The sequence below is a fragment of the Panthera onca genome, chromosome C1, assembly GCF_046562875.1.
Source record: "Panthera onca isolate mPanOnc1 chromosome C1, mPanOnc1 haplotype 2, whole genome shotgun sequence".
NCBI classification, from domain to species: domain Eukaryota; kingdom Metazoa; phylum Chordata; class Mammalia; order Carnivora; family Felidae; genus Panthera; species Panthera onca.
In genome coordinates this window covers 159,516,468-159,529,376 of record NC_138346.1, presented here as the reverse complement: position 1 = coordinate 159,529,376, position 12,909 = coordinate 159,516,468, and the positions used below count along the sequence as shown (strand labels likewise).

General features: G+C 36.0%; 1 protein-coding gene across 2 annotated transcripts in view; it reads left to right on the top strand.

The window, feature by feature from the left end:
* TNNI3K (TNNI3 interacting kinase) overlaps positions 1 to 12,909 on the top strand; it is a 296,246-nt gene that overhangs the window by 200,421 nt on the left and 82,916 nt on the right. For both annotated transcript variants that reach the window (XM_078451786.2, XM_060623103.3), the window contains one exon: positions 9,947 to 10,056. In XM_078451786.2, the coding sequence (XP_078307912.1) occupies positions 9,947 to 10,056 (110 nt within the window). The remainder of the gene's footprint in view (positions 1 to 9,946; positions 10,057 to 12,909) is intronic.

The window sequence follows — 12,909 nt, the reverse complement described above, 5'->3', positions numbered from 1 at the left end:
ATTTTGGGTAGATTACATTGAGTTTATAGATCAATTTGGAAAGAATTTACAACTTAAGAATATCAAATCTTCCAGTCAATCCACATGGTATAGCTCTCCCTTCAGTTAGGTCTTCTTTTATTTCTGTTATCAGCCTATTTGTAGTTTTTAGCATACAAACATGGAACATTTTTTTAGACTTATCTCTGATACTATTATAAATGTTATTTTTTTTAATTTCAATATCCAATGGTTCTTTGCTAGATGAGAGACTTAATTAATTTTTTAAATAACAACCCCATACTCTGCAAATTTGCTAAATTTACTTATCAATTCAAGTAGCTTTTTTTCTACATTCTTTGGGATTTTCCACATAAATTTTTTGGTCATCTGTAAATAAAGAAAACTTTCTTTTTATTCAGTATGTCTGTTTACACCTTTTTCTTGCCTTCTTGCACAAGTGAATGTTGTGATGAACAACAATGAACAAAAAGTGGAAGTGATGAAATATATACCTCAAATCTATCTACTTAATTCCATCCACCACCATGCTAGTCAGAGCTGCCATCTTTTTCACTATAACTACCTCAATAGCCATTTGACTTCTTTCCTTTATTCTACCCCCTTCCTGTCCACTCCTTAGATATCCACTGAAATGGTATTTTAAAAACATAAAATTGATTATGTCACTATTCCTTAAAATCATTCTATGTCTTTCTGTGTTCTTAGGATTAAAGCTCAAAACTATTAATATGCCCTGTACAATTCTACATGATTCTATAGCTCTGACTGGCTCATATTATTTCACATCCTATGTTCCAGCCACTGTGCTGCTTCCTTCACTGTGTCCCATTTCTCCTGGCCTGTAAGCCCTTTCACAAACTCTGTTTCCTCAGTAAATGCAGTTAATGATGACTCCACGAAGATTACTGTGAGGATCACATGAAATGGTATTTGTGACTGAACTCTGTAAACTGAAAACTCTCTGCAACTGTAAGATTAAAGATGAGGGCAAAGTGTAACACAAGGTTGAGACTTCCTATGATTCTCTACCTGCATGGCACTCAGTCTCCAGAATGCTCATAGGAAACCTGCAGTCACCTTTCACTCTTCTCTTTCCTTCTTTTCCTCATTATTCCTTTCCTTTCTTCCTTGATTTTCTCACTCATTTCCTTATTTTTGACCCCACTTTCTGAACATCTTTTGAATCTTTCCACTTATCTCCTCTCCCCTGCTACTTCCTTATTTTGCATGTAGAATTCTGCACAGTATCTTAAATGGTGTTCTTGTCTCCAGTTTTTCTGACTATCTTCACCAGTTGCCATACTATCTAGGTTTAGCTTTCTAAAAAACTCAAGTTAGGTCATCTGGCCTCCTTTAGTTAAAATCTCCAAAGTTTTTTCTTTGCTCTTAAGATAAGAACAAAATTTCTTAAAATAATCTACAAAGCCTCACACTACATTCCTACTTTCCTCCCCAGATCTACCTTTGCCATCTGCAGTCTCTCATCTATGTTCCAGCCACAGAGCACCATTTCTCTTCCCAAATGTGACTTGTTTCCTATGACTTCCTGTCTTTGCACACATTAGTCTCTGTCGAGATACTCTTGCCCACTTTTCATCATACTAACCCTAATTAACTTTTAGATCTTAGCTTAAATATCACTTCTTCCCAAACCACCTTCCTTAATCCTCTAATGTTGACTTAAAGCAGTCTCCTCCATGCCCCAAGTCATCATTTTTTTTACAGTATTTATCATATTTTACTCATATAGTTTAAGAATTTTCCCTACTCCATTATCCTTTGCTAATTATAAAGTGAATATTTCAAAGAGATAAAGACCCCTTCTGTCATGGACCCCCAGAAATATTTACCCTTTTTGGAGGGAGAATATTGTATAATAAAACAGTTAAAAGGCTTGCCTAAGAATAACTTGATTCCAATATCCTAGATATTAGAATTTATAGTATTTTATTGGAAAGAGAGTTTGTTTATGATAGATGTTGATTTTTTTAAAGTTGGACAGTGACCATGCATCAAGAAATGAGGCTGTTTATATCATTGCAGTGGTTAGGCAATCTAGCATATGTTCAGCAATAAATTATGTGAAGCGTCAGATTCAATATAAGCTACATATTAGCCATTTACAAAGAGGAACAAATCCATGACTACAATGTATGACAGCATTATCAATTATGGTAGTAGCAATATTACACATGGCTCATCCTCCTGGATTTAGCCCTGGAAGCACTGGAAGAAATACAAAAGTAGAACACAAATATTAGCATTGACTTCTATGTAAGTGATGGGTATTCATTGAGAATAACTTGAAGTTAGAGTCTCTTTTGCATAGTACATGTTCAAATTAACCTTATAATCTCAGGTCTAGAAAGAACCAAAAATCCATCACATTCAGCATCCTAAGGGTCATCCAAGATCAAATGGCCAAAGGGCTGGGCAAACAGGCAAACACTCAACAGAGGACAGTGTGATGGACAGGAAATCACATGCTCTGACTCAAGGGAACAGCTGCTACCCAGCTCCAGCCAAACAATCCATGTAGGAATGCAAGGATTCCTTTACCATATCAGCCAATTTCTGTGTGTTTGTTTAGATACCTAAAGGGTTTTAAATGTTGGCAATCAATTCAATTTTTAAGAAAGCATTTTTCAGGCCAACACAATAGGGGCTAAAGAGAATTGGCATAAAGTGTAAGAGCATGAGCCTTGTAACTATGCAATCTACTTAACTTAGCCATACTTCACCTTATTTTTAAAAGTGGGGATAATACTAGGACCTACCTCAAGAGGTTGGAAGGATGACTGGGAATAGGAAGCAATCAATAAATATTAGCTATTTTTATTATGTTTAGGCTATCATTGAGTGCTCCTCTGGCTGGGAACTATGGTAGAGTTAAGAGGAAAACAGAGAAGAATAGAGTGTTGCTCAGGGCTTCATAGCACAGAGCAGAGGTAAGTCCCAACTAGAGAGAAGCAGAGAGAGAGTGCTAAGGATGCTCCCTGGAGGAGTCTCCTTCTGAAATTGTGAAAAATGGGAAAATGGTATCAGAGAAGGACTCTGAGAACAGACGATACCTGACCTGCAAAAAGATGAAAGCTAATTAAATATGTAAATTAGTGGGGAAGAAGAGAAGGAGTCCCAACAAAAAGCAGTATGGGCAAGGTGCAGAGGCATGAGAGATCCACAAATAATTCAATAGGGATGAATCAGAGAACACAAGGGAATCCATCACATCTAGAGCTAGATGGTGAAGGGCCTTGTGTGTCAACAATGAAAGTCACTGCAGGAGTTCAAGCAGGGCAATCATATAATGCTATTATTATTTTAGAATGCTCCCTCTTGCTACAAAGCAAAGGCTGGACTGAAGAGGTTTGAAACCAGAGGTAAAGAAACCAGGTAGTCTAGATAAGAATGTATAAAACCTTAACTAGGGTAGTGACTTTAGAAGAAAAAGGAGAGGCTGGTTGTGGGAAATTTGAATGGACTTGTGGATGGGTTCAGGTGGGAGAACAAGGGAGAGGGAGGAATCAGGGATAACTTCTAGGTTTCTGGCTCAGCCAGCAGGAGGATGATGGATCCAGGGAGAAAGCAGATTTGTGAAAGAAGTGACAAGATTAGGAAGAGAAGGAGCCAAGGTGTGAAGCCAAGCAGAGAGAAAAGAACCAGGCAAGATGAAAAAGGAGCTGGTATGACCTGGCAAACAAGAGCTGTCTTGGATACATTTCAGAGAAAGAAACCAACACCTGCTTCCCAGATTTTATATCTCTCCTGGGTCTGTCTCCTCTGATGTATCATGAAAAACTAAAGAAGAAATCTAGGATAAATCAATCCATCGATATGTATTCTATCCAATCCCATTCCCTTACAACTAGGTACCAAGTTTTATGGATCACTTTCAGATTATAGTTTGAGACCAAAGAAGAACGCCTCTTGTTTTCCTTTTGTTTTCCTGTGTGATGCCAGCTGGTTCACAAGGAGACTCAACTCTGTGTCCTGGGATTCCTTAATGCCAAGCTGTAACTAAGTCTCGGATGTGGCAGCAAATTAAGAACATCTGCCAATTTATTCTAGCCAGATTTGGGTGAGACTTCATATTGAGATTTTAACTCAGAGTTGCAAACTGTAGTACAGGGGCCAAATATGGCTTTTTTTTTTTTTTTTGTCTCACATATGGTTGTAAAAAATATGAATTTAAGTACGTTTAGAAACATAGTTATATCACAGGATCTCATATTTGTAGTCATTTGTGTTTGCTACCGCTGCTTAGATATTCCATATATGATTAGGATCCTAAAGCGTCCTAAATATTGTAACCTCAAAAAGCATAAGCACATCCATGATGTGGACTGTGCCTTGACAAGTGATAGGAAAATAGGAGTGAGCTAACGTTCTGAAATCCTGTGTTTGCTGTGTTAATCTTTATCAGTTTATCACTGATAGAGCCAGCCAATCACTACACAGATCACTAGAAAGATCAAATCGTTCCAATGGATGGTGATATTTCTATGAACATAGCTGATATTAACATTCCAATACTTCATTACACTGACAAAGATTGCAATGAGAATAGACACTGGTGCAAATTAATCTATTCTTCTGACAGTCTGTAATGAGAATGGGATGTGGTTTAAAAAATTAAGCCATTCTTACCGCAATCTCAAGATTGCAATCTCATGGTCTCTCTCAGATGCTATATGCTCTGGTGATACATCATTGAAAAGTGTCAGTTTAACAAAGAGTGTGTCTTAGCTCTTGCTGGGATAGCCGTACGCATTTGCTTTGTTTCACTACAGCTCTACCCATAAAAACAATGAAGTAGAATCAATTGTGTTTTTAGAACACACATACACACAATCAAAATTGAAAAAAAAAAAAACAAATAAAAAACATTCTAGCAGTTTTATCTTAGTCAAGGCTTACAAGTAAAATATTGTAGTTTATTGCTCTCTGTTTTTATATGAGTGCCTAGATTTATTTTTATAAAACATAAGAGTGATAGTTTAATTTAGGAATTCAGAATCTAGTACCAACTTATCCATAAGCAATATAGCTAATTAAGTTCATCATGAAGAGCTGCATAGTCATCCTCTCCACAGTAGCCATATTACATTATGAGCTGGAGCCAATGACAGATGAGAGGGTTTGTAGCCTTGTAATTTGCAGTAATTCAATGCAATATTTTACTTGGTATTCATACTCCCAAAAAACCTCAAAAGAATAGATGATTTCTGGTCTAAACAGAACAGAAAATATTCAACAATGTTTCTGATACCTAGTTCTCTAGATTCAGACTAAAAGGAAAAGGCAAAACCCTTAGATCTGTAGATGATAATTATGGCAACAGCAACAGCTAACAATTCTTGAAAACTAACAATGTGCCAGATGCTCTCTGTACGATGTCTCCTTTAATTCTAACAGTAACCTATGGTTTAGGTTCTATTAGGATAAGATATATGCTCAACATAACATGCTAGTAAGAGGGATAGTCAAGACTTAACTAGCATGGCTCCTTGTCCCCAAAGCCCATGCTTATTACCATTACACTGTGTCCTCACTGTTTCATCTTACATGAACAGAAATTAATACTCACACAGGCAAATTAGCTTAATTAGGATCTCTCAGGGAGTTAAAAGCAAAGCCAGACTGGAAATTAGGCCCCCAGATTTCCTTGTTAAGGGCATTTCTTAATAGTCATACTGTTTTGGTTTATTAAAGCCACCTCCCCAAATGTTCTGAACAAAATATAAGATTATTATCTAAATATGCCACCAAATATGAATAATTTACCCAATTGTGTCATAATTTAATATTAAATAAACATTACATTCATTCTACAGTGTTTCTTGGTGACCAGGCATTGTGCTCTGTCCTAAAGACATATAATAAAGAACAAGATACTAATAGGCATTAATCCATCATCTTTATTCATTTATACAATACATGTTTACTGAGTCCTCTATGCCATGATCTGTATTATTTCCAATGAAATCATATTTTGAACTGTCTCATTTATTGATTCACTTAGTGCACATCAGTTGGATGCCTACTAATTTCCTGTCACCGTGCTAAGCACATGAGATATGATGGTGAAAAGATACAGATCCTGACTTCAAGGAGCTTGTGATCTATCTGCAGAAGCAAACAAATAAATAGGCAATTAAGTATAATATGACATATATGCTATTGTAGTACCAGGTGCTATGGGAGTACATAGGAAGCGCACCCAGAGACACTTCATTAAGCCAAGACCTAAGTGACATTAGATGTAATGTAGGAAAAGAGGGTATGAAAGAACATTTCAGAAAAAAAAAGGATCACAATTCTGAATTTATGTTTGAACCATAAAAAGCAAGAAAAATCCAGTAATTCATTTCTTTAATAATTATCCATTTATTTGCCAAATTTTATTGACACCCTAACACTTTATTTTTTCTTAGCTTATTATCACTCATATGGAATGTTCAATAGATTTTGTCACATGAATAAATGAAGGTTATCATGTGTTGTATTGAATGCCTTTTGACAATCTCTAGTCATATCCATTTTTTCTTGATAAATTATTAACGAACAATAAAGAACTTGAATCCACAAATAAACACCATGGTTATATAAACCCTTGAGGCTGACTCACAAAATCATGTTTAATTTGAATCTTATTCAGGAAAATAGGAGTGGGAAAAGGCTATGCTCTAGAATTGTGCAGTACAATATGGAAGCTTCTAGACACACATGGCTGTTTAAATTTAAATTTATTTTAATCGAAATGAAAATAAAAATTCGATTATTCAGTCACACATTTTAATGCTTAATAGCCACATTTTAAGTGCTTCATAGTCGTATGCTACCATATTGAACACTGCATAACATTTCCATCATTGTAAAAAGTTCCATTAGACAGTCCTACTCTAGAATCTAGATTATAAGCTTCACTAAATCATTGGTAATTATCACAGTGCTGAAGAAATGGTATGTACTCAATAGTTATTGATATTTTTATATTTAGCCTTATTCTCTCTTAATAGCAAAGTTTCCATTGTGAATGTAGAAACCAACATGTACATAAATCACTTAACATATTTTATGTAGCAGTCAAGGTAAAAATTTGATAAATGGGCTGACAATCCCTGTCCTGAATCTGGAATACCAGAAAATTTCCCAGATGTTAGTGTAGCATGGCCACTCAGGCAAGACTGACAAAGCAATTTTAAAGGTGACAAATTTCAACTCCATGACGCCTCATGTTGCATTGTCCACTTTCTGCTGCTAATGAGTAGCATCACTGCCAAGGGTGTATAAAGCAAAAGAGAGAAGGAGATGCCAAGGCCTTGCAGAATCTACTTTGAATAATGAAGAATTAAATAGCGTTCATCTTAAACTGATTTTCCAGACACAGTGCCAAGAAGCAAAACAAGTAACTTTATAGACTTGGTATCAGAGTCTGAAAGGGTTTCAAAGGAGACATTTGGCACCTGCATCTGAGTTTAACTCACTTTATGAATAGTCCCTCCCCACGCATTAGGATAGGTATAATTAGTTTAAATGCATTCACTACACTGGTTTATATGCTTATAGCTGCACCAGCTCAACAATATCCAAATGGTCATAAGGTGAAAAAGTAGAGTTAGAAGATCAATGATTATTAAGCATTAGTTAATGTGTTTGCTTATTTATTTACCTCATTCCAAAAAGGAATTTAAAATACTCAAGAGTAGCCAATGGAAGGAATCTAACATGCCTAGTTTTGTTTTTTTTTTTTTTTGTGACACAAAAGACATATTTTGTAAGTCATGTTAAGTTTGCTAAATATGTTTTGGCCGGTCTTTTGTTTCTGTGTTTTCTTAGTGTCACCAACTACGAATCTAGCTGATAATGGCCAGAAATGGTGGGCAAATGTGACAATGCAAATATTCTATAAATGGCCTTGAAAATAAAAGCAGAAATGGAATTCTTGACTCTGCCCTCAAACTGGAGCCATTGTACAATTAGAACGGCTGTTGCAAAGAAACATTAAAATGCCAGGCAGCAAAGGAAATGAACTTAAAATTTCAAATACAAATAACTAATAAATATTTGGGAAAATATTAAGCCTCACTAGTCATCAAAGAACACAATTTAAACAAGAAATGAGCTGATATAATTTACCTCTCATGTTAGCAACATCTCTCACAAAATGAGAAAACCTGATTCCGATGTAATGAAAGATTGCCGATGTAATGAAAACTCTCTCACACATTGGTGACTAAGGGAATAAATTAGTACAACTGTTTAGGAAAAAAGCTTATCAGTATGTGTCAAAAGTCTTATGCCATTTGACATTAATCTCACCCCTCAAAATATAAACAATGTGTGAAATTGGGAAATTCATATTGAAAAGATATACTTTTTGAAGTGTTTATGTCCAAATTTGAACAACCTAAACTTGAAGAATGATTAAGTAAATCATACTGAATATAGAACCATTAAAAATATGTTAACCTGGAGTTTTAATAACTTGGAGAAATGCTGATATTTAGGGGAAAAAAGCATTACATAATTGTATATTGGATTGGACATGAGCTCAATGATACAAACAATATATGAGAAATACTCAAAATATTTTAACAATTGTCCTCTATTATAATTGTGTTTCTAAAATTCTACAGAAAACAAGTATAAAGGTCACATTTGTCAAAATTAGATAGTAATTCTGACTGATCCATAAAGCAAAATGTTGATTAAGTTACACTACATATAATTTTACTAGATGAGTAGATCTTAAAACAGAATTGAATTGGAGCAAAGTTTAGTGGAGAGTAGTGGTTGTAGGTCATATCTCAAAAAAAGTTATTAAGATATAGACAAATGTTTATGACATCACAATCTAGAAGATAGGAAGCAGCATTGTCCTGGAACTTTAACCTCCTAATCGTACAGAGCAGTTTTTCTGAAGAATAAAAAGAGCTTCATGTGTTGTGTACAAAGTATTTTCAATGTGAAGTGGCTGAAGAGAGCATAGAATCTGGAACAAGAGGCTACACCAACTACTAATTATATTTAATTTTTTCACAAATTAAAAACTAATTACATACACACACAGAGTAATACCTACTTTGCATGAGTGTTAGGAGGTTTAAAAGAGCTTTGTATGTATCTTCCATGATGCCTAATACAAACATGTTCAATAAAAGTAGCTGTGAACTTGCTTTCCAAGGGAGTATAGAAATCACTGGTTGCAGAATCAAAAAATAGGCAACAGGCAGGTATCAAGAGTGAAGTCCCAAGAATTACGACACCATAACGGGGAGTGTAAGATGAGCAATATTTAGAAATCCAAGCAGGCAGGTAACACTAGGGAATTCAGTCAATGAGTGGTATTAGCTAAAATGATGGATTAGCTAAAAGTTTAAAAACTAGTAACTACTTTATAAATATTAAATATTAAAATCCCAACATTCTTATAAGAACTAATTGTATTTAAACAAAAACTCATCTGTTTTGCCCAAGTGATACAAGTGCTTTCAGAACTGCAAAGTTCAGTGGCACCCCATGACTTGCTGTGTATCGTATAAGCCCTTTATTCTAGGACTTATGACATTGTACTGTCTAATCTGCCTTTCAGTCTTTACTTCCCGTAATATCACATACATACACACCCTATACTTCAGACACACACACAAAACTACTTGATGTTTGTGTGTTCTTTTGTATGTGTCTTTGATCTTTTGTAAATTCCCTCTGCTCACAATTTGTTGAATGAACAACTGAATGAATGGAAAATTATAAAGATAATCTTATAGTATCAAATTATCCAACATTTTCTTTAAGCATTAAAAAAAACAGCATGGAGCTCTCTCTGATTCTCTGCTAATGTTGCACAGATTGATTTCTGATGACTTTTTGTTGTCTGTTCATGTTTCTTAAAATAAATACGTGAATTTCAAAATTGACATGATCATTTGGTTTGCAGCGGCTGCCGCAGCAGACATGGCTTACCACCATATCAGACCTCCCATTGGCTATTCCATTCCCAAGCCCATATCATCTCTGCTGATGCGAGGGTGGAATGCATGTCCTGAAGTGAGTAATTTTTATTTCCTCTTAGAAAATGTGTTATGGTCAAAATCTGTCACAAATAGTGTAACTCCAAAGTCTACTTTCAGTGTGTATTTTAAGACTGTCAAGGCAGGAAGACTGATTTGCCTTCTGCTCTTTAGTCTCTAATTGCCTCAAGAAGTCTGAGTATCTCATATTTCTTTGCTGCTGCTCTCTGATTTTGAAATGTTTCTCACAACTGATTAGCAAAAGAGAGACCGGGGTATGACAGATGACTCACAGTCTCATCTCAGCTGCAATTTTATTAACTATGCTTGAGCCACAGTTAGTCATTTTCTGAAGAAAGAAGTTTGGCACAAGATGGATTTGTGTTGGCTTTTCACCATGAGGCAGGCCTTCAGGCAAAGGCCCCATGACAAGTGGTCTTTAGTAGCACTGGCTCAAGCAGGAGACAGGAGACCTAGCCCTAGTCCTTCTCTAACTCTCTGAGTGGTTGTGATAAAGTGGTTAAGAGCACAGATGGAGGGATCAATGTTATGGAAGGAATAAGTAAAGTAGAATATGTAAACAGTGAAAAAAAAATTAAATGTGATCATAGATCTAAGATCGTTGAGGGAAACACACATACAATCCCAGAATGAAATCCAGACCACTTGTCTACAGGAAAGGATTCTTCTTATCTATGCCAGACATTTCAATGCCTACTTTGTTCTCAGAGAATGACAAAGGAGGAGATTCCACAACTTTCTCCTGATAACACAGTGTCTAAAATTTCCCTGCCCGCATATATTGTTGTCTATTGGTATCCTTGTGTTTGACGTCTGCCACATTGATTCTCCTGCTCTGAGTAGAGAGAACCAGTTCACATCCTTCATGCTGGAGGTTCTTATACATAAAAGCCCAATGGCCCTTATTTGTCCAGTCCAAACCACTCTAGTTATTGTGCTTTTCTTATATGACCTTGTTTCTCATCCTTTGTCTCTCCTCAACAAGGGAGCAGATAAAATGTAACTATTGTTTTCTCAGAAAGCACCTCACCAAAGGAGAAATAGAGTAAGCCCCTGTCCAGATATTGGAAGGAGAAAGCATAGTTCCCCACTTCTATTTTCTATAGGCAAAACCCACACGAAATCATTACCCTATCCCACAAGTGTACACAGAGACTCTTAAGGAGAAAAATAAAGATTATTATGGCATGTGATTTGAATTATCTCAAAAGAAAAAAAAAAAAAAAAAGAACTCTTCTCCTAAGCATTCAATCTGGCAGATTATGTATTTATTTGTGTAGAACCTTCTTTCACTACCAGAAAGCAGGGACTAGCAGGGACTAGTTTGTTTGCTTGTTCTGTTTGCTGCTGTAACCCCAGCACCTAGAACCATACCTAGTAGATGGTCAAAAATATTTGTTGCATAAATGAATATCACTATTGCTTGTCAATGACTCCAATCCACTCATCTGAATTTCAGTGTCCAAAAATTGTCTTGAAAATTACATGACTTAAAATGTTTGAGAAAAGGCTTTGTTTTTTTGTTTTGTTTTGTTTTGTTTTGTTTTCAATATGAACCTTAGGCATTTTTCTAGGAATAAGTATGTCAAAGAGATAATGCAGAATTTCTTTCTCTCTTTGGTGTGTGAGTTGTTCCAAAGTATAACATAAAAAAAAATCACAAGAGTCCCTTTGGCTTCTATTAACTGACTCTTCATGATTATGATTATAAATAAGAAACCTATAGAAGTTTTCATTTGGAGATAAAAGCAAGTTATTAGCAACTTCTAAAAGCATTTGGGCGGGGGGGGGGGGGGGTAGATGGATATCACAAGTAACAGGTTAGGAAATGAGAAAGAGAACCTGAATAATGCCAAAGGAGGGTACATTTAAGGTTTAAAAAAAATACTAAGAGGCCAAAATCAAGTGCTTACTGGAAAAGTTTTATTGCTAAGCAGCAAAGCCTACCAGCCCAGGGCCTGGACTCCAGGAATGAAGTTCAGGGTGAAGGATGGGGAGAAAGCATAGTAGGAAGCAAAGTATCTGACTAGCTGGCTATCTCTGGGCTGGACAGTCAGGTTGGGCCCTGGCTTAACCATGGTACCCATCTCATTAAGAAGTTAACTGCCTCTGGATGTGACACACCTGAATCATCTTGGCATTATGCAATAAGGTCTTCATGTGAGTAGCCTGAGTAGTGAGGAAAAGGGAAACAATGAGCTGGTTTTCTTTCTTTCCCTCAACAATTATTTATTGAGTCTCTACTATATACTGCCCCAGGAACAAGTTCTGGGGATTCAGTGAAGATGCACTCTCCATGGAGCCTAAGGGCCAGTACCCAAATGGAGATTAATTGAATAAACACATTAATGATTTTATAGTTACAAGGCAGAGCAAGGAAAACAAGATTAGATGAGAATGCATACTACAGAAATTGGCAAGTGAGGGACAAGGAGTTAGTGTAGGTCAGGAAAGGCTTCCTGGAAGAAGTGTCGCTAGAGCTGAGATCACAAGCATAAATAGGAGTTTACTGAATGAAGGGGGTTGGTGAGAGAGAAAAACAGTCCAAGCAAAGAGACCACGTACAAACTAATTGAGAGAAAGGACACAAGGGAGAGACTTATTAGTTATGGAAACATGTAGCAACTGAGGAATTAAATCTCTATACCATCATTTGAAACAAGTTCACCTTTAGATCTGAGAACTAACACCATGCTGTCCTGGCCATTGCTTTCTAGGTTATCTAGTTTACCACTGATTCTTTCCTTCTTGTTTGTCTTTGCCTCACTCCTTAAATTGAAAGCACATTATTATTTCCTATGTGTGGGAAATGGAAAATGCTGTTTGGAAAATAGTGAAAGGTGGAGGAAAAGTCCTGTTAGGTCAGATT